Consider the following 21,952-nt stretch of genomic DNA (forward strand, 5'->3'; position numbering starts at 1 on the left):
CTTTTACACAATCTGGATGTAGTTCGTGCCCTCAAGTTCTACTTGCAGGCAACTAAAGATTTTCGCCAAACTTCTTCCTTGTTTGTCGTTTACTCTGGACAGAGGAGAGGTCAAAAAGCTTCTGCTACCTCTCTCTCTTTTTGGCTTCGTAGCATAATACGTTTAGCCTATGAGACTGCTGGACAGCAGCCTCCTGAAAGAATTACAGCTCACTCCACTAGAGCTGTGGCTTCCACTTGGGCCTTTAAGAATGAGGCCTCTGTTGAACAGATTTGCAAGGCTGCAACTTGGTCTTCACTTCATACTTTTTCCAAATTTTACAAATTTGACACTTTTGCTTCTTCGGAGGCTATTTTTGGGAGAAAGGTTCTTCAGGCAGTGGTTCCTTCTGTATAATGAGCCTGCCTTTCCCTCCCGTCATCCGTGTACTTTTGCTTTGGTATTGGTATCCCAGAAGTAATGATGACCCGTGGACTGATCACACATAACAGAAGAAAACATAATTTATGCTTACCTGATAAATTCCTTTCTTCTGTTGTGTGATCAGTCCACGGCCCGCCCTGTTTTTAAGGCAGGTAAATATCTTTTAAATTATACTCCAGTCACCACTTCACCCTTGGTTACTCCTTTCTCGTTGATTCTTGGTCGAATGACTGGGACTGACGTAGGGGGGAGGAGCTATATGCAGCTCTGCTGGGTGAATCCTCTTGCATTTCCTGTTGGGGAGGAGTTATATCCCAGAAGTAATGATGACCCGTGGACTGATCACACAACAGAAGAAAGGAATTTATCAGGTAAGCATAAATTATGTTTTTTGTTTACACTACTAGTTGTTAAGTTGAGAATCAGAATGTGATTCAGTCTTTTTTTTTTTTCTAAAGAAAATGATAATGGTAGTTTTTAACTAAACATGTAAAATAAAGTTTATATATATATACTGTACATGATCATGTTAGATACTGAGCTTCTATAAAATCAGATCAGATATCATTTCTTTAAATAAATATTAAGATAACCACAAAACCACAGACATTCACTTGCCCTGTTCGCTAAATGTTCCAGTATATATAGATTCAAGCTTGAGTAATGATTAATGCATAATTATAATGGGTTACATGATACTTTCCCTGATTGGTTGAAATATTTTAACTTTCAATGTACCCAACTTCCACACCCCCAAGCTGATTACCTTGGCCATTCATGTTCTGAATACCTAAGATCTTGTATATGAGCACCAAAAAAATACAGGATTAATGCAGAAGTTAAGTATCTTCCATAGCCCACACTGGGTTGCGCACCTAAATGTATGTATCCCTTGGAAAACAAACATGCAGGAATGCAAATGAGAAAAGTAGCCCAAAACTGGGGTTTCTGAGAAGCTCTAACTATTTTAAAATAAACAGGTACATACGGTGTGTATATATATATATATTAACTTGCATATTGCAAACATATATGAGGAATAATTCTAAAAGCATAGTCACAAAAGAAAGATTAATAGAGAAATACCTCAGAATATAGAAAGTCCTTCTTAGCACCAAAGAGTTTTCTCATGGGGGTCAATTTATCAAGCTCTGTACGGAGCTTGATGCACAGTGTTTCTAAAGACCGCTGCTCCATAACCTCAGCATTTATTGATGTGCAGAGGACATGATATGTTTGCATCTGTTTTTAATTTAATGCATTTAAGATATAATCTTTTATACCTTGAATTAATATTATCTGTTTTATGAAGTAAATGTAACGTGGCCATATATATATTATAAATAAATCTGCACACCCCATCTCTTAAATGAGTTAACATGAGGCATGGTTAAATATCAAGAGGACCCAAGATTAGAAAATTACAACCAAATCTGTCCCAAACTCTAGCATCAAATGTGAAAAGGTATTATGAGGTCATTTACATGGTACATTAAAGTAAGCAGCAATACTTGGCAAGAGACTGATGGTTCGTTCTGAGTTATTATACTCAGCAGTCTCTTGTAAATCAGTCATGCTAAACTCTGTTTTGCTTGCAAAAACCTTTGTTTGAAAATATCTGTGGCCATTTTTAACGGACTTAAAGGGACACTGTACCCAAAAAAATTATTTCGTGATTCAGATTGAGCATGAAATTTTAAGCAACTTTCTAATTTACTCCTATTATCAAATGTTCTTCATTCTCTTGGTATCTTTATTTGAAATGCAAGAATGTAAGTTTAGATGCCGGCCCATTTTTGGTGAACAACCTGGGTTGTCCTTGCTGATTGGTGGATAAATTCATCCACCAATAAAAAAGTGCTGTCCAGAGTACTGAAACCAAAAAAAAGCTTAGATGCCTTCTTTTTCAAATAATGATAGCAAGAGAACGAAGAAAAATTGATAGTAGGAGTAAATTAGAAAGTTGCTTAAAATTGCATGCTCTTTCTGAATTACAAAAGAAAAAATTTGGGTACAGTGTCCCTTTAATAAAGGTTTGTTGAGTTTTGATAAAAGTCTTAATTAAAAAAAAAAAAAAGAGAGGGGCGGAGTTGACTGCCAGAGTGAGAGGACGTGTTACCTGAGAGCTCCTCTCTTTTTTGCCTAAAACTACCTAAAATCAAAGCTAAAAACTCATATCTACAAGATAAATAGTAGATTTCCTGCTCCTAAGACAGTCTGGGACATCAGAGAGATCTAACTGAGGATTTCGTGCAACTTTATCTGACTAGTGAGCGGAGCTGGCGTGTTGCGCATTTCATTTTGCTATCCGGAGCGGCTAATCTAAGTGAGCTCTTCACACCACTGAGGACTAGTTTTGTGGCTCAACCTCACTCCGGAGGGTCGGGGCTCCGCTCCGGAGTGCTAGGACACCATCTATCTACAACCAGCATCGTGACCACCAGAAGCTAGAGGTACTTCAGTTGCCGAATATTTCGGCGATCACCTACATCCCTGACCACGACTTACCGGATCAACCCACAATCCTCAGTGCTGACCATTGACCGGAGATTTTGGCTGAGCTCGGCGATCGGTGGTGACACGATACAACCGCAAGTAAGGCCCGTTGGCCCACAGGTGCGCCATTTCAATCCTGGCGCGAACATCCGCCATTTCTCCACACCTCAGGCTATCCGGGGGAGAAAAACCGAAAAGTATTTAACCGGCACTGGCCCAGGAAGATCAATAACTACTGATCCTCAGAACTACATGGAGGGTAAGACCTTTATATAACCACTGTACATTGGCAATATTAATAATCCCAGTACTAAGCTTATTGTGCTCCCTCATCAGACTTTGAGGCCTGCAAGTGGCTAACAGGGACAGCTATTTCTCTTACTACCACCAGAATACATAAGAGTGGCTTGAGCTTCATATTATAGCACAGCAACTTAAGGCTTTCACACTTTACCAATTATTGCTAGAGACTGTGCTTTAAGTGATACTGACAGGATATAATTTCATCAGTTTTCCTATAAATTGAGGAGAAGAAAGTACAGGCAGATTGAGGAGGCGGCTGCTGCAAAGCTTATCTGCCCCATGTGGGATTCTAAAACAGCAATAGATGATTGTGAAATACACTGACAAGAACATACACATATCCTCCTTTTAGTGATATCTAACATCACAATTGATTTATACAAAACAAAAAAGACTGTCTTTTGCATTTGAACTGCAGTATTCCATGTTATCAGGATTGCACCACAAAAAAAAAAAAAAAGCTACAGAAATAAACTGTGCAAGTGAGGATCTACAATCAAGCTCATATTTAAAGGGGTACCTCATCATAATTGCTGAAGTCCAAATAGTATATTAATAAAGGCAATAGTGGATCATATTCCCCGTGTTATTTACTACAGTTAATGATATAATAATATCTTCTATCAGATAACAAGACTCTCTTCTCCCTTTCCTGTTGGCTCACATACCCACGGGTCATACCCGCTCTCCTTTTCCCCTGCTGGAGGTCCGCTGATACTGTTGTGCGCTTGGGATTTTGATCTCTCTCCCCCCTTTCCCGCCGGCCCTCTTGCCTGCGGGTCATAACCCAAATACCCTGACCCACATCGCCCTGCAGGGGCAACTCCCTGGGAGAGAGATTAGACACTTCGAAGCAAGGCTGCAGATCATCCCATGTTACCATAACAACTGAGACCCTGCTGTCCACTTGCAGCATACTCCTTTTTACTAAGAGGCTCTAAGACACATTAACATGTAAGTCCCTTAACAACAGCCCACGACCCCGCCAACCCATGATCACCTAACCAACATACTAGAAGTAAACGGATTCCCACTAAAGCAACCACACAGCAACGAAACAGCTTAAGGCCACACTTAAGAGCCCAGGCCTATAATGTCTCAACTCCATAAAAGAAAGCAAAAACCACACGCCACCCCTAAAAGAACGGTCGTTGACCATTTCCAGCACCCGACCAGAATGACTCATGCACGATCTGAGGATGATGGTTCTGATACTGGGAGCCTGTCAGACACCCAACCTGGCAAAACCTTAACAAAAAGAGTTTCCAGATTACCATCCATAGAAGGTGCCCCTAACAATCTGATGGACTCTATCACAACACTACTAGCAAGCCACCATGATTCCCTGTCAAGAAAATTCGACAAATCCCATGCTGACCTTAAAAAGGATATAGGCAGCATTGGAGAGCGAACAGATGCGCTGGAGCGCAGGCAGGAAGACCTTGCAGTGGATCATACCAATCTTCTGAGTTACTCCCAATGCTTGGCTGGTCAAATAACAGACCTAGAACTAAAGCTAGCGGACCTGGAAGACAGGTCACGCCGCAATAACATTCGAATTAAAGGTATCCCAGAGACTGTTCAACCACAGGATCTAGATGCTTACCTGCAAGACCTGTTCAAAGCAACACTGGGCGCTGACCTGGGCAATGAAACCCTAATTGACAGAGCACATAGAGCGGTCAGACCCAGATCTGCAGATGAGGGGAAGCCCCGTGATGTAATAGCCAAGCTTCACTATTACACATTCCGAGAAAAGATCATCCGAGTTCTTGCAAGAGAAAAGTCATTACCAGATAAGTATGCTGATCTACAGATCTACCCTGACCTCTCCCCGCACACACTCCAAATTCGTAGACACTACCATCCGTATACCAAGATTCTCAGAGATAAGGGCCTTAAATATAGATGGGGCTACCCAGTTCGACTGTTCATCACCAAAGACAGCCAACAATACCTCGCAACGACGCCACAACAGGCCAGAGAACTTTTACTGAAATGGGAATTGCTCCCACGAGACGTAGGAGACCGTGATCCTGGCCCTGCTGAGAACAGCGGACTTAGGGCCTCTGCACCAACCTGGAGACCGTTGCCACAACGGCCGACACCCACTTCCAAAAGACCCCTAGACTCAAGGGACTTATCCTTAGCTGAAGATACATAGGGAATCCGTTTACAGCTTTATTAATACAGTTTTGCATCGATCCAGAGACTTTTGTGGGCTTCTCCCACGCACGCTTTCTAAAAGGAACCTAAAGCCACAGATGAAGATGGGTGAGACATCCAGATTTCATGCTAACTTAAACTATGTACTTTCACATTTCCATAGTTTTGTAGTTGAACTGATAACCTCACTGGGTACTATGTTTTAAATACAAGTTGTACTTGCTCTCCCTGTTAACGATCTAACCATAGAACATTCAATATACACAATATATACATTGATAGTGCCCAATATAATCAGACATGATTACCCCTATGTTTATTGTTGATTGAATGAAGGATAAACTGTAATGTCTCACCCTAGTTATGTTTTTTCCCTAAGTATGTTCCTCATATTGCTTTGAAATGTTTGCTCTGTCTACTTAACAACAGGATACGCTGACAGAGATCTGACCAGCTGACTCCGCACTACATCTTCTGGCTTTCCTCCTGACCCTTACACCCTGCTAACCTACACTCGACTTGCCCCTAAATGACAATATACTTACACCCGATTATAGGTGACACAAGTTACAATATGGCTACTAGAGGAAGTAAGACCAGAGTATATATATAAGTTAATTAGAACCACAACCCCCGACCTTATACAGAAGCAGCTCACTAACACAGACTTAGCTACCTATCACTTTTCCATCTCTGTAAGGCTGTTCACCCAACCAGAAAATCATGTCCCCTCCTTGATTAGGTCCTACACGATAAGCCAGGTACTTCTACAGCCCTAATTGACAGATATCTACTACCTTTTATTAAGGTGTCACTTGGCCAGATGACAGAGCACATTCCCCCTCTGGTTTGATAGTTTTATTATATGTTCTTGTCTAATACTGTTTAACATGTTGTATATCTATTTAAGTATGTTACGTTATATTTATGTTGTATTCTAAACGCAGTATTGTTATTGGGTTTGGCGGAGGTAACGGCTGACCTCTGCACCTCTCCGCCCCACAAAAATAGTTGTGCCCCCCTGATAGACATCAGGAGAGACACTCATTGCGAAAGTGATTCTTGACACTTTTTTCTCCCTCACCCTTTCATTACTCTTTCATAAGAATAATATTTAGGACACCCGATTTCTAGACTATAGCAGGCACCACAGCTTGACAGACTACCGTTCCGGCCTCCTCGATAGCAGCCCCCACATTCCCTTTACCTTCCACTCAGGTTGTACCCCTTCCTCTATCCCTAAACTGACCTAGCAATGGCACCGATCAGAATAGCTACTCTCAATGCGCAGGGACTCAATTCCCCTACGAAGAGGAAACTCTTGCAAAATTATATCCGTACACACAAGATCCACATTCTGTTCCTCCAGGAGACACATTGGTCAGGAGAAACTAATACCATTAAGGGCACGCGACATTACCCTATCTGTGAAATCGCTTCTAATAACACAGGGAAGACACGAGGAGTGGCAATTCTACTCAGTAGAGATCTAACCTACACATTAGAGCACATTGAGAAAGATTCAGAAGGTAGATTCCTCATACTAATCTGTAAACTTAATGGCGTCCAATACACCCTAGCCTCAGTATACGCACCAAATACAAAGCAGATCCCCTTTGTAAGGCAGGTCCTAGCCAGGATAGACCAACTAAAGAGAGGCCACCTAATCATTGGGGGAGACCTCAACATGGTGTGGGACCCACATAGAGATAAGAGATCCCCCCTCATCACTCACTCAGATAGAAATACCTCGTCAACCTCCAATGCCTTCAGAAAACTCATGTTCCAACATTGTCTATACGATGCATGGAGGTGCCTAGCCCCTACTGTTATAGATTTCACACACTATTCCAAAGCACACAATTCCTCTTCGAGGATCGACTTTGTTATATGTGACTCCTGGTCCCTTGATAAGAGGACAAATCCGACTATCCAACCATGCACATGGTCAGACCATGACATGGTCTATTTAGACTTCTCTGAATTACAGACCTTGACTAGTAGACCCCCTTGGAAACTCCCTGACCAACTATTGACTGAGAGAGAGCTACCCTCACTTCTCAGGGAATTAACTGACTTCCTGACACACAATGACACAGGCTCCACTACCCTAGACATGGTCTGGGCAGCCCTTAAGGCATTCTTAAGAGGATATTTCATCAAGACGTTAGCTCACCGTCGTAAGACAGGATACCAGCCCTTAGCCAAGCTCTATGGAGAGCTTTATTCTTTAGAGGCTACTAACATATCATGCCCCGAATCCCTATTAGCCCAACAGATAGGCCGCATTAGAGATGAAATTGCCAGAAGAGAAACCTTGCGAGTGCAGGACAGTTTACATAGACTTAAGCAGCTATATTATTACAAAGGCAATAGGGCAGACAGGCTGTTAGCCAATAAACTCAGAAAGCGCACACAGCAGAGCAGGATAGCCTCTATCACAACTCAGAAGGGACCGGTCCACTCCCCCAAAGCAATAGGAGTAGCCTTCGCAGAATATTACTCCTCCCTCTATAACATCGCGTCAGCTGAGCTGACGACTAAAGCCACTCCAGATGACATCCGTCAGTTCCTGGAGGGACTAGACCTACCTATGCTGACAGCTGATGCCAAGGCCGCACTAGCAAAGCAGTTTACATTAAGGGAGGTCAGCATGGCCATAGCTGATCTGGCACCCCACAAAGCCCCGGGACCAGATGGCTTCACTGTCGCCTTCTATCAGGCCCTTAGTTCCTCACTCTCTCCATTTCTGCTTCGTCTCTTCAATAGAGTGGCCCAACGCGGTGAATTCCTTCCAGAATTCCTGGAGGCTAACATCACTACGATCCACAAAGATGGCAAGGACCCATCGCTATGCTCTAGCTATAGGCCCATCTCCCTCATAAATGTTGACGCCAAGATCTACGCCAAGATCCTTGCCAACAGACTAAACACACACCTACAGACACTAATACATTTAGATCAAGTAGGTTTTGTCCTCAATAGACAAGGCTCTGATAATACGCGCCGTCTCCTGAACATATATTCAGAGGTAGCGGACCTAGGCCTACCCATGCTCACTCTGTCACTCGACGCTGAAAAAGCGTTTGACAGAGTGAGATGGGACTATCTGACTCAGACCCTGATGGCATTTGGGATCCCTGATGCTTATATCAAAGCTACCATGGCACTTTACTCATCCCCCACAGCTGTGGTGAGAGGCTTGGGTTTCTGCTCCCCCACGATACGGATCACGAACGGGACAAGACAGGGGTGTCCCCTGTCCCCCCTCCTGTTCGTGCTGGCAATCGAACCGCTAGGCGCAGCCATTAGGAAGTGCCCTGAAATACAGGGACTCCAGCTCCATGACACCATTCAGAAACTAGCTCTATTCGTGGACGACCTTACGGTCTTCCTCACGGAGCCCCTAGATTCTCTCCCTTCATTGTTCCACCTACTGCAGAAATTTGGCGAACTCTCATATTACAAAATAAATGTTAGTAAAACTGAGGTGTATTCCCTCAACCTCCCTTTGGAAGAGGAACGCAGCATTCGGCTCCTTTATCCTTTCAATTGGTCCAGAACGGGCATTAAACATCTAGGCATATTTCTATCTCATTCCAAACGGATCATTATAAGAGAAAACTATGAGAAATTACTAAAGGAGATCACACTCGAATTGAATACCAATAGGTATGGCGAGATCTCATGGTTTGGCAGAATAGCGGCTCTCAAAATGATGGTCCTGCCTAGACTCACATACGCGTTCCGATGTATTCCTATCCCAATTCCAGTATCTTTGATCCGGAAGTTCCAGACTCTCTTTAATGCCTACATTTGGCATGACAAGAGACCACGAGTCGCAGCCCACATACTGCAAGCTCCCATAGAGAGAGGAGGTGCGGGCCTTCCTAACGTGAGGAAATACCATGAGGCAGCAATGGTCACCCATGCTTCAGCGTGGGGTAACGACCTTCCAGAGACCAGATGGAAGGAGCTAGAACGGGCATCCTTGCCGGCACTGATGGAACTGGAGGACCTTCTGTGGTTCCCTCCACATTGGCGGACAAAAATTTGCATCCCTAATAACATAGTTAAGGAGTGCCAGGAGACCTGGCTGAAATTGAGACATAACAGACTCATAGCCCCACACCCCTCACCCACACATTCTATCAGAGGCCTCCTTATGGGTTTGCCTGATATCCCTGTCAACTCCTGGTCTACCACGGAAGTGAACTCTCTAGCAGACTTCTATGATAATAAGAAGTTGAAAACCCATACGGCCATGTTGGCCCTACCCTCTGTAACCCCGAGGCTCCATTTTACACTTCTTCGCCTTCGAGCGTTAATGCGTTCTTGGGGCTTTTTAGAAGATGCGCTGAGAGACCCTACCCTATGGGAATTACGCTGGAAGGCTAACCTTCAACTCCACAAGCCTCTCTCGGTACACTACCAGTGCCTACTGGGAGACCCTGTCCCCTCCAAAACTATCCACATGGAGGCCTGGGAGAAAGACCTACAACTCAACTGCCCACTAGAGGCTTGGGAGGAAGCAATTAGTATCACGAAAAAGGCCACCCATTGTGTCACCCTATATGAGCTTTATTTTAAGCTACTTACAAGATGGCATTTAGTACCTACTAAACTGCAGAAGCTCTACCCTGATCACTCCCCCATGTGCTGGCGAGAGTGTGGAGAGAGGGGCTCCCCGACACATATTTGGTGGTCATGCCCAAAACTGTCAGGTCTATGGAAAAGGGTGGAAGCCCTATGTAAGGACCTTGAGCTGGTGGAAACAGTCAGCCCGGCCTTGGCGATTCTACATTTGGGAGTGGACCTGCTCCCTAGAGCTAAACGAAACCTACTAATATACATCCTCATCTCCACCAAACTACTTGTAGCCAGAAATTGGAAGAAAAGCCAGCCCCCCAGATGGCAGGGAGTAGTAGACTGTATGAATTACATCAGAAGTATGGAAAATTATGTATATGGAGAGCGCAAAACACTGACTGATTTCTGCCTTATCTGGGAACCATGGGACACTCTTATGTCCCATAATGTACGCAACTAGACTACCTGACATTTGACACTGCCACCATACCTTTACAACCATTCCCCCACATCCTGCTATACGAGGAGACCGGATACGGGACACCCAAGGGAGCTGGTGACGGTGTTACTATGGCCTCCCTTGACCCCCACAAGATGCGTGGTGCAATAAACTAAACCCCCATACATGTTCATCCTAGCTGCGCCTGCAATATTCCCCTATTACATAGTCCTAACAATCCTATATGCTAACCCAAAAGCCGTCCCAGTTGTATATTCACTAAAAAGAGCCACTAAGCTCCATATTGTCTAGTAAGATCCTAACTGACGGCCTCTGTAAAAATGAGGTACGTGTACCAATTGAGGCGGTAATACGCCCCATGTTATGTAGTTTATGTACTGTGATATATTGTTATTTACTTTGTTATGATGCATAAGCTGTATGCCTTGTGATTTACCTCAATAAAAACTATTTAAAAAAAAAAAAAAAAAAAAAGAAAAAAAAAAAAAAAAAAAAAAAAAAAAAGAAAGAAAACAGGTAAAAAACACAGCAAATGTTACAAGTTAACCTTAGTAACATTTTCTACCACTATTAAACGTACATTATAGTTGAAAGAATTAGACTATATAATCTTAACACTAGTAACTCTACAATGCTGTGTTCAACCTTTGCAAAGGGGTTAAAGGCATAGCTAAAGTACTTTTTAGAAGCTGCAGAGCACTGTTGCTAAAATAAGCAGCAGTAATCGCACACAGAGGGTTAAACACATAGGTATATTCAAGCAATAGAGAATTTTTCTGATTGCCCTTTTTTGATCCTTTAAAGGGACAGCCTACTCCAGAATTGTTATTGTTTAAAAAGATAGATACTTCCTTTAGTAACCATTCCCCAGTTTTGCTTAACCAACATAGTTATATTAATATACTTTTTACCTCTGTAATTAACTTGTATCTAAGTCTCTGTAGACTGCCCCCTTATTTCAGTTCTTTTGACAGACTTGCATTTTAGCTAATCAGTGACCTCTCATAAGTAACTCCACAGGCGTGAGCACAATGTTATCTATATGGCACACATGAACTAATGCCCTCTAGTTGTGAAAAACGGTCAAATGCTTTGAGATAAGAAGCGGCCTTCAAGGGTTTAGAAATTAGCATATGAGCCTTCCTAGGTTTAGCTTTCAACTAAAAATAGAGAACAAATTTGATGAGTAAAGTGAAATGGAAAGTTGCATGCCCTATCTGATTCGTGAAAGTTTATCTTTGACTAGACTGTCCCTTTAAGCTCAAAATTAAATCCCCCTCATATAATATTTAATTCAACATTGTGAAAAGCAATGCAATGTAAAATGTATTCATTATTTTACCTGCAATTAACCTTGAAAATGTTTAACTTTGCTTTATTTGCTTCTCCTATAGTGGCTATAGAGCTTACTGCATACTTAAGTATGATACAGTCTACATGCTACTCAGTGATTGTTCCATCTAAAAGAGTATGTTTTAGAATACAGCACACTGATTTTTGAAAAACGGATGTTTCTGTGCTAAATAAAGTGTATTTTAGGGGGAGCGGCCCCTATTAATCAGTAAGCAGGAAAGTCCCGGAACATAATAAAAAGCTCTCTGTTCATTCAAATTTAAATTTCAAAAGCTTTAACTTAACCTTTTTCATGTAAAAAAAAAAAAGTGTTTAAAGCCACCCTTGACAGAAAACTGTTGAGCACCCTGTCCCTTTAAATCAGTGCAGGAACAAACTTATGTCAAGTCCTCATTTGACACTGCATGAGACAAGATAAACATATGCAAGGGGAAAATGCTAATTCATTTTTGAGAGGAGCAATGTGGGAGGGACAGCAGGATAGGGCTCCAAGACCGGAATATCAGACAAAATGATTATTATTAGCGGTTATTTGTAGAGCGCCAACAGATTCTGCATCGCTATAAACAAATGCGGAGTACAAGAAAACATTTATACTGATCAAACGGGTAAAGAGCCCTGCCAAGAGTCGCACTGTTGTAGTCAGCTCTTAAGAAGGTGATCTACAAACAGCTGGACTCTTAGGCTTACATGCTAAGGGGGTTCAGGGCATAGAAATGGAGGAGAGGAATTGGTATAAAGAAATGTTAGTGTAGGTTGTATGCATCCCTGGTGGGAAAGGATGAGAGAGTGGATTAAAATCTTAGTTGTGTCTTGTGTAAGGAAATGTATAATTTTAGAGATGGTTTTAAGGTGGAAGTGGCAGGCTTTAGCCAAGGACTGAATGTGAGGAGTGAAAGAAAGATTTGAGCCAAATGTGACCCCAAGACATCGGGCATGTGGGGTAGGGCTAATGATGGAGTTCTCAACTGTTATAAAGAGATTGGGGGTGGAGATTTTGGAAGAAGTGGGAAAATAAGGAGCTCAGTTTTGGAGAGATTTAGCTTGAGGTAGTGAGAGGACATCCAGGAAGAGAGGTGAGAAAGACAGTTAGTGACATGGGTTAGAAAGGAAGGAGATAGGTCTGGTGCAGAGAAGTAGATTTGGGTGTCGTTGGCATACAAATGATATTGGAAACCGTGGTACTTAATTAGGGAACCTAATGATGACGTGTAGATTAAGAAGAGAAGGGGACTGAGGACAGAGCCTTGTGGTACCCCGACAGAAAGTGGTGATGGGACAGAGGAGGCCCCAGAGAAGGCTACACTAAAGGTACGGTTTGACAGGTAGGAAGAGAACCACAAGTGGGCTGTGTCACAAATACCGAAGGATTGGAGGGTTTGGAGCAAAAGAGGGTGGTCAACAGTATCAAAGACTGCGGACAGATCAAGGAGTATAAGCAAAGAGGAGTGGCCTTTTGATTTTGCTGTAAGTAGGTCATTGGTAACCTTAACGATTGCTGTCTCTGTGGAGTGATGGGGATGAAATCAAGATTGCAGTGGGTCAAGGAGGAAGTTTAATGTAAGGAAATGGGATAGGCATGCATATACTTGCTTTTCGAGAAGCTTTGAGGCAAGAGGGTGGAGGGAAATAGGGCAGTAGTTGGATGGGGAGGTTAGATCAAGAGAAGGTTTGAGGATAGGTGTGACCAGTGCATGTTTCAGAGATAAGGGAAATATACAGATGCTGAGGGAGAGGTTGAAAATGTGTATGAGTATAGGAGTAAGGGTAGAAGAGAGGGAGGGGAGTAGCTGTGAGGGGATAGGGTCAAGGGGACAGGTAGTAAGATGAGAGTGCATTATAAGTGCAGAAATGTCTTCCTCAGTAACAAGGGAGAAAGAGCTATGTTTATGGCTATGTGGGTTGTGGTTGATTGCGAGCGTTTGATGGGGTGAGAGAATGGAAGTATGTTGAAAGCTGATTTAGTTTCTGACGGAGTCGATTTTGTTATTGAAGTGGCTGGCAAAGTCTTGAGCTGACAGAGAAGTTGTACAGTATTAGGAGGTGGGGGTGGGCGGAGAAGACTATTGAAAGTGGAGAACAGACGTTTTGGGTTTGAAGAAAGAGTAGAGATAAAAGTAGAGAAGTAATGTTGTTATAGAGATTAGGGGCAGAATAGTAGGAGTTCAAGATTAATTAAACTCCAAGATTTTCTCCAGTTCCGCTCAGCAGTACGGGAATAACTGCGTAGGTACCGTGTCAGAAGAGTATGCCAGGGCTGAGGATGAGTGTGTGATTTCTGAGCTATGGTAAGATGGGCCAGATTGTCAAGGACTAATGCAAGGGTGGAATTATAGTGGCAGATAGATTGGTCAGGGCAGGAAAAGGAGGAGAAGGATGAGAGGAGTGGTTCAAGGGAATTAGCAAGCTGTTGCTGATCTAATGACATAATGCTTCTGTGAAGTTTGGTGTGAGGAGTAGAAGGAGGGAGAGTTATAGGGAGGAATGATATGTTGCAAGTGAGGAGATGGTGGTCAGAAAAAGGAAAAGGGGAGTTTGTGAAGTTTGAAATAGTGCATTGATAGCTAAACATCAGGTCAAGGGAGTGACCGTCTTTGTGAGTGGGAGAATCAGTCCATTGTGACAAACAGAAAGAGGAAGTGAGCTGCAAAATGTGAGACTTTTGGGAGCTCTGCACTGAATTCAAGCTTCCGGAGGTCCCCTTCACCACAGTATTGCTCCAATACAGGACATAACCTCACCTGATTTAGCATACTTTTGCTCACCTGCCATTGGCTGCCATTAAGTATCCTATTGGACCTGTGATGACATATTATTGAATGAGAATTTCATGACTGCACTTAGTATAAGGAAGGATAGTCAAAAGAATGGCAAGAAGGAAAGTGATACTAATAAGGATTGAAAAGTAAAAAGGGGCTTTGCAGGTAATGTATTAATGTGACTATATTGCTTCAACGTTAATTAAAAAGTGTCTGTAATGTATTTAGTGATTGACTCTTTTTACATACTCCTACACTACAGTCTTGAAGCATATAGACTGAGTTTTAAACATTTTCAAATTTAGTGGGCTTGTCATAGTTTGGGAGCTCTGTGCTACCTGCAACTTCTCATAGCCTATATATGCTCTGTCTTCACAAACTGAGACTAAGGACGCTTTAAACCAGCCCAGAAATGCCATAACTTTAGCCATGTCCAATGAACACACTAACCATACACTATCATCACCAGCTATATCCATGCACCAGGCTGCACAACCACACAGCTGGACTACACCACCACTTGCTCCTCTGCAGACTGGTCCCCAACGACTACCCTGACTGTGTCAGAATGTTTGGCGGTATTACAGAGCTTATAATAAGCATGTACGCACCATGCACGTATTAGTGTATGCATATGCAATATATTGACAAGTTATAGCAAGCATCATGAGGAGGACAAATGTCATTCATACTGTAAACAAAATATCCATCTAAAATATGGTTAAGTATTGGAAATTAGATGAATGTGTGATATGGAATTAGAGTGAAAACATACTGACAGGTTTTACAAATGTTTTTCTACCTAGTAATTTTATACAGATATAATTTAGTAAATTTTACTTTTTGTAGAACATCATGTATCTCGGATCAGATAAGTCGAAGAACAAAACAAATAGATCCTCAAAACGAGATGTAATTAGACTTAAATTAATAGCTTTACAAGACCACCATATAGCGTAAAAGTCTAATCAACTGGTTGTAAAACAATGCAATAAAAAGGTTAGAATGAAAATATGTGTTTAAAAACTTTCCAGTTTACCCCCCTTAGCAAATTGTGCATCAGGTCCTACTAAGCATGTGCAAGAGTTGACAGTGTATACATGTGTGTGTCTGTAATTTGCTGATGGTTGTTGCATGATATAGAAAACAGGGAAAATTAATAACATTTTGAAATATGTCAGAATAAAATAATCTACTGCTCTTTGAAAATTCAGAGTAAGCACTATTGCATTGCATTTTTATGTATTTGTTGATTATACAATTACTGTATTGGATGGTCCTTCAAAGACCTGCGTAACCACATCCTTCATTGGCCGTGCCTTCTCAGGGCCAGACTTTAATTATGTGTTAAATTACTTTGTAAGAGTTAAACGCATAGAGCTAGATTACAAGTAGTGTGCTACAATTAGAGGGGGCACAATATTGCGCCCATTTTACCTTGTGCTCATATTACAAGTTGAAAGTAAACACAACCACATGAGAGTAAAGTGTTAAGGATAAATAAAAAGTTACACCAAACACAACATAAATACAATAGAATAATGTTACACTTATATATACACTATCTAATAAAAAATATTCATTCATATATATATATGACAAAGTGTTTGAATGGAAAGGGCTAATATATATATATATATATATATATATATATATATATATACATACATGTGTTTATATGTGTATGTATATACATACATACATACATACATGTGTACACACATATACATATGTATATATACTTTGGAGCCCTTTCCACTCAAATAACTGAAAACAAGAAAAAATATTGTTTTATTAAATATTAATATGAATTATGGTTTTACTGTAAATATTTTACATTCCAATGTTCTTCACTTGGAAGAAAATGTTCTTTGTATTTCTAAATATAAATTGTTTTTTTTCTTTGTAAGCAAATATTAAATGTTGGAGAACAGGCATCACTGATTTGCCCAGTGGCTGGCCAGTCCCTAGCAGAAATCATACATTTTGCTGATGAGCATCAAGCATTCTACAAAACAATATAGTGGAAACAACACACACTAACATACAGGTAGAAACAAAACTTAAATGGTCATGAAGGAAATGGAGACACATAGGGTAAAGAGGGGCATCTGGGAAGGTTTGTTGAATTTAACATGGCATGAATCAAAATACCAACCTGTGTCTGAACAGTACATGATAACAGTACATAATATAAATATAACTGTTTGTTGTTTGTTATGAGTTATTCTCAATACTTGCCAATAATAGATACACACCTTACCACAAGTTCATAAAGTTAAACACTGTTGAGCATAATGTGAAGGTGACAGCACATCAATATATGCAACAGATCAAGTTCACCATCATTTTAAATCTTCCATTAAATGTAAATTGCTCTACTCTTTGCAGATAATTAAATGAACAAGCTGAGCATGTATTCTGGTACTTTTGCCAAATGGTCATCCCGACACACAAGTATTATTAATGTGTGCAGTTACGACATGTCATTATGTGACAAATGAGGAATATGTTATGTTCTTCTGGTAACAAATATGCTATGATCATCTCAACCTAATATCCTTTGATTCCATTCTTGGAAATGTACTTAATATGCAGAAGAAATATATCTTGTATTATGCATCTTTATGTAAACTTACTAACCTCAGAAAGGTTAGTTGGAAAGAAACTATTAGACTTTCAAGTAGATCACTTTTACGTTGCAGTACAGGATTACCCAGTTTTCAAAGCTAATGCTGGAAATGTGCTAGAATATTCATTTGCTTAAGCTATGTATATTTTGTTGGAGTGATCACAACATGGGGAGATGTCATGCCTTAGATTCCAGAACGGCTATGCAAGCTGATAGTTGAAAGTGTGCTTTCCAGCGTCAGTATTTAACTAGACCTGCTGGCAAACTCGCTGTCTGTTACTGGAATATTATAGTAGTTTTGAAATGACACAATTTATGGGAAAGAACATTCTAGGACGTTCCTCCATGTCATCTGTATAGAAAACAGTTTCTGGGGACGAGTAAACAGTGAGTTAAATTATTATTTTGGCATGTTGCTCAATATCCTGTTTTTAAGAAGCTTTGAATAATCATAGTAATTTATTTATTTTATTTAAAACATATCAGTACTTTTATGGAGACCTCTCTAGAAATCCATTTCCTGCTTCAGGCAGAAAAGAGTTAAAAAAATATTACTAAAAACAGAAATGGTTTACAAAATTAAAAAGTAGTATTTTTATAGTATAGCTGATATGTTTGCCTTTAATTTCATATATATATTATTATTTTTTTAGGTGTACTTTTGCAGCTGTCTTATGTCATTATGAGATGTCGTCCCTAACCGCTTCATTTGTGCAAATTAAATTTAACGACTTACAGTTTTATGAAAACTGTGGGGGAGGAAGCTTTGGCAGTGTTTACCGGGCACTATGGTTATCACAAGACAAAGAGGTGGCTGTAAAAAAGCTTCTCAAAATAGAAAAAGAGGTAAGGAAATTTCGTTTTCTCTTATATTCATATCCCGCATTAACTTACATTTTGTTATTTGTTGTGACTTTATAAAACTACATACTTGAATAAAAAAAACAAAAAAACTATGGGGCATATTTATCAATGTGCGAGCGGACATGATACGAAGTAGCGTATCATGTCCTCTGCACATCGATAAATGCTGATAGCATACGCTGTCGGCATTTATCATTGCACCAGCCGTTCTTGTGAACGGCTGGTGCAATCCTGCCCCCTGCAGATTCGCAGCCAATCGGCCGCTATCAGGGGGTGTCAATCAACCTAATCGATCGGGTTGATTTCTGTCCGCAGCCTCAGAGCAGGCGGACAAGTTATAGAGCAGTGGTCTTTAGACCGCTGCTAAATAACTTCTGTTTCCGGCAAACCAAGAAAGGGCATCAAGCTCAATACGGGGCTTGATAAATATGCCCCTATGTGTTCAAAAGCAGACAACTTTTTATGATAGTGTTTTAATGTTTTTATTCTTCTCTAAATACTGGAATTATTACATTTCTGGGTAGGTTGGTTGAACTGTTCTTATGATAAGAAATGCAAAAACAGTCAGCATTTATTTATTTATTTGTAATTATTTGTTTTCTTGTTTTTACAATTTGTTGGACAACTTTACAATAAGTATCATTTAAACAAATTAGCGTTCCTTTAGCTGGTCATTTTTAAGAATGTTTATTTACCATTAATTTATTCTCATCAAGATTAAAAGTCTATCACGTGAGACACATTTTTCAAATTCCTGTGTTATCCTAGATAGCAGATCCAACGGGAACTCACTGTTCTGAAGTTGTGCTACAGAAAAGCAATACAAGTCTCAGAATTTTGAATGAATCTAGACCTGAGATCTCTCTAAGGAAACAGATTGCTGCAATTTATCTGTTACCCTATGGAAATGACAATAATTTGAATAAAGCCATCACTCTAAATAAAATAGATCATGTATATAAAATATAAGAAATGTGTTTTACTAGAACGTTCTCTAAACATGAGTGAATGTGGGCTATTAATCTAGCTTTACTGAAAATGGAGTGGAATCTTGAGTAAAATCTTTCCAACTGCAATATTGTCCAATAGAGACAAGGTATAACTAGATTTTTTTTTTAAGAATTTAGAATTTAATCTCTAAACGGAAACAATACATTAAGAGGTAGATCTATCTATTTAATTAATTGGGGGATATTTATCAAGCCGTCAACTGCAAATATGCTGGAATTCCGCAGCGTAATTGTGGCGAGCTTGATCCGAACTAGTTATCAAAGCCTACAGACCGGCAAAAGTTGAAATCTGTGACGTAACATACGATCCGCCACTCTAAATCCGACACAGATCGATGCTTACGTCATTACCGGCGTACACCGGTACGCTTGTGTCTATTCCGGCCCAGCGTACCTGGATTTCAATCCGCCACCCTGGAGGCCGCAGATGCCATAGGAATCAATGGGAGTCTGAAAGCAGCGAAAGCTTATGTTCGATGCTGCCAGATATCGCATAGATTTATATGGTAGAAAACAAGTTACGTTTACACCTAACACCCTAACATATACACCGAGTCTAAACACTCCTAATCTGCCGCCCCGACATCGCTGCCACCTAAATAAAGTTATTAACCCCTATACTGCCACTCACCGACCTCACTGCAACATAAATAAATGTATTAACCCCTATCCGGCCGCTCCCAGACCCCACCGCAACTAAATAAATGTATTAACCCCTATCCCGCCGCTTCCTGACCCCACCGCAACTAAATAAAAGTATTAACCTCTAAACCCCTGGCCTCCCACATCACTAACTAAACCTATTAACCCCTAAACCACCTGCCCCCCACATCGCCATAAGCAAAATTAAGCTATTAACCCCTAAACCTAACAACCCGCTAACTTTACATTAAAATTACAACATCCCTATCTTATAATAAATTAAAACTTACCTTTAGAATTAAATTAAACTATATTAAACTATTAATTAACCTACCTTAACTATTATACTAAAATTACATTAAACTACCAATTAAATTAACTATATTACATATTAAAAAAACTAACCTTGCTCAAATTATTTAAATCTACAATTATAAATTACTAAATTACAAAAAAAAATAAACGCTAAATTGCAAAAAATAAAAAACACTAAATTATGGGAAAAAAAACACAGTATCAAAAATAAAAAAGAATTACACCTTATCTAATAGCCCTATCAAAATTAAAAAGCCCCCCATATTAAAAAAACCCTAGCCTACAATAAACTACCAATGGCCCTTAAAAGGGCTTTTTGCGGGGCATTGCCCCAAATAAATCAGCTCTTTTACCTGTAAAGAAAAATACAAACACCCCCAACAGTAAAACCCACCACCAACACAACCAACCCCCCAAATAAAAACCCTATCTAAAAAACCTAAGCTACCCATTGCCCTGAAAAGGGGATTTGTATGGGTATTACCCTTAAAAGGGCATTTAGCTCTTTTACATGCCCAGACTCTACTCTAAAAATAAAACCCACCCAAAAAAAACTTTAATAAACCTAACACTAAACCCAAAAGATCCACTTACAGTTCTTAAAGTTCCACTTGAAGGATCCATCCAGCCGGCAAGAAGTCTTCATCCGGGTGGCCTCTTCTATCTTCATCCCACCGGCGCGGAGCAGGTCCATCCTGAAGACATCCGACGAGGAGCTCCTCTTCAATGCGGTCTCCGCCGTAAATTGGATCTTGAATGCAAGTAACATCATCCAAGATGGCGTCCCTTGCATTCCTATTTGCTGAAAGGTTCCAATCAGCCAATAGGATTATAGCCGCTAAAATCCTATTGGCTGTTCCAATCAACCAATAGAATTTGAGCAGCTCTCATCCTATTGGCTGTTCCAATCAGCCAATAGGATGAGAGCTGCTCAAATCCTATTGGCTGATTGGAACAGCCAATAGGATTTTAGCGGCTATAATCCTATTGACTGATTGGAACCTTTCAGCCAATAGGAATACAAGGGACGCCGTTGAGCTGTGCGGTGCTAACGTGCAGTTTTTTTCTCACCGCTCACTTACCTACAGCGCTGGTAAGCTTACAGGTTTTTACAAACCCGGCTTTAAAAGGCAAGAAGTGAGCGTAGAGCAAAATTGTGCTCCACACTGCACTCCAATACCAGCGCTGATTAAGTCAGCGGTGAGGTGGTTGTACGTGCTCGTGCACGATTTCCCCATAGACATCAATGGGGAGAGCCGGCTGAGAAAAAGCCTAACACCTGCAATAAAGCAGCATAAAGCTCCGTAACACAGCCCCATTGATTCCTATGGGAAAACTAAAGTTAAGTTTACACCTAACACCCTAACATGAACCCGAGTATAAACACCGCTAATTTTACACTTATTAACCCCTAATCTGCCGCCCCCGACATCGCCAACACCTACATTATACTTATTAACCCCTAATCTGCTGCTCCGGACATCGTCGCCACCTACATTATATTTATTAACCCTCAACATCACTGACATCTACATTATATTTATTAACCCCTAATCTCCCTCCCCCAATGTCGCCGCAACCTACCTACATTTATTAACCCCTAATCTGCCGCCCCCAACGTCGCCGCTACTATTCTAAATTTATTAACCCCTAAACCTAAGTCTAACCCTAACACCCCCTTACTTAAATATAATTTAAATAAATCTAAATAAAATGACTATCATTAACAAAATTATTCCTATTTAAAACTAAATACTTACCTATAAAATAAACCCTAAGCTAGCTACAATATAACTAATAGTTACATTGTATCTAGCTTCGGGTTTATTTTTATTTTACAGGCAAGTTTTTGTTTTATTTTAACTAGGTAGAATAGTTACTAAATAGTTATTAACTATTTACTAACTACCTAGCTAAAATAAATACACATTTACCTGTA

General features: G+C 40.5%; 1 protein-coding gene across 1 annotated transcript in view; it reads left to right on the top strand.

Annotated features, from left to right (window-relative positions):
• Positions 1-21,952, top strand: part of MAP3K20 (mitogen-activated protein kinase kinase kinase 20) — a 543,230-nt gene that overhangs the window by 57,271 nt on the left and 464,007 nt on the right. The window contains exon 2 of the mRNA XM_053712840.1: positions 17,836-18,028. Coding sequence (XP_053568815.1) covers positions 17,870-18,028 — 159 coding nt within the window. The 5' untranslated portion in view covers positions 17,836-17,869. The remainder of the gene's footprint in view (positions 1-17,835; positions 18,029-21,952) is intronic.

Source organism: Bombina bombina, chromosome 1 (genome assembly GCF_027579735.1).
Source record: "Bombina bombina isolate aBomBom1 chromosome 1, aBomBom1.pri, whole genome shotgun sequence".
Classification (NCBI taxonomy): Eukaryota; Metazoa; Chordata; class Amphibia; order Anura; family Bombinatoridae; genus Bombina; species Bombina bombina.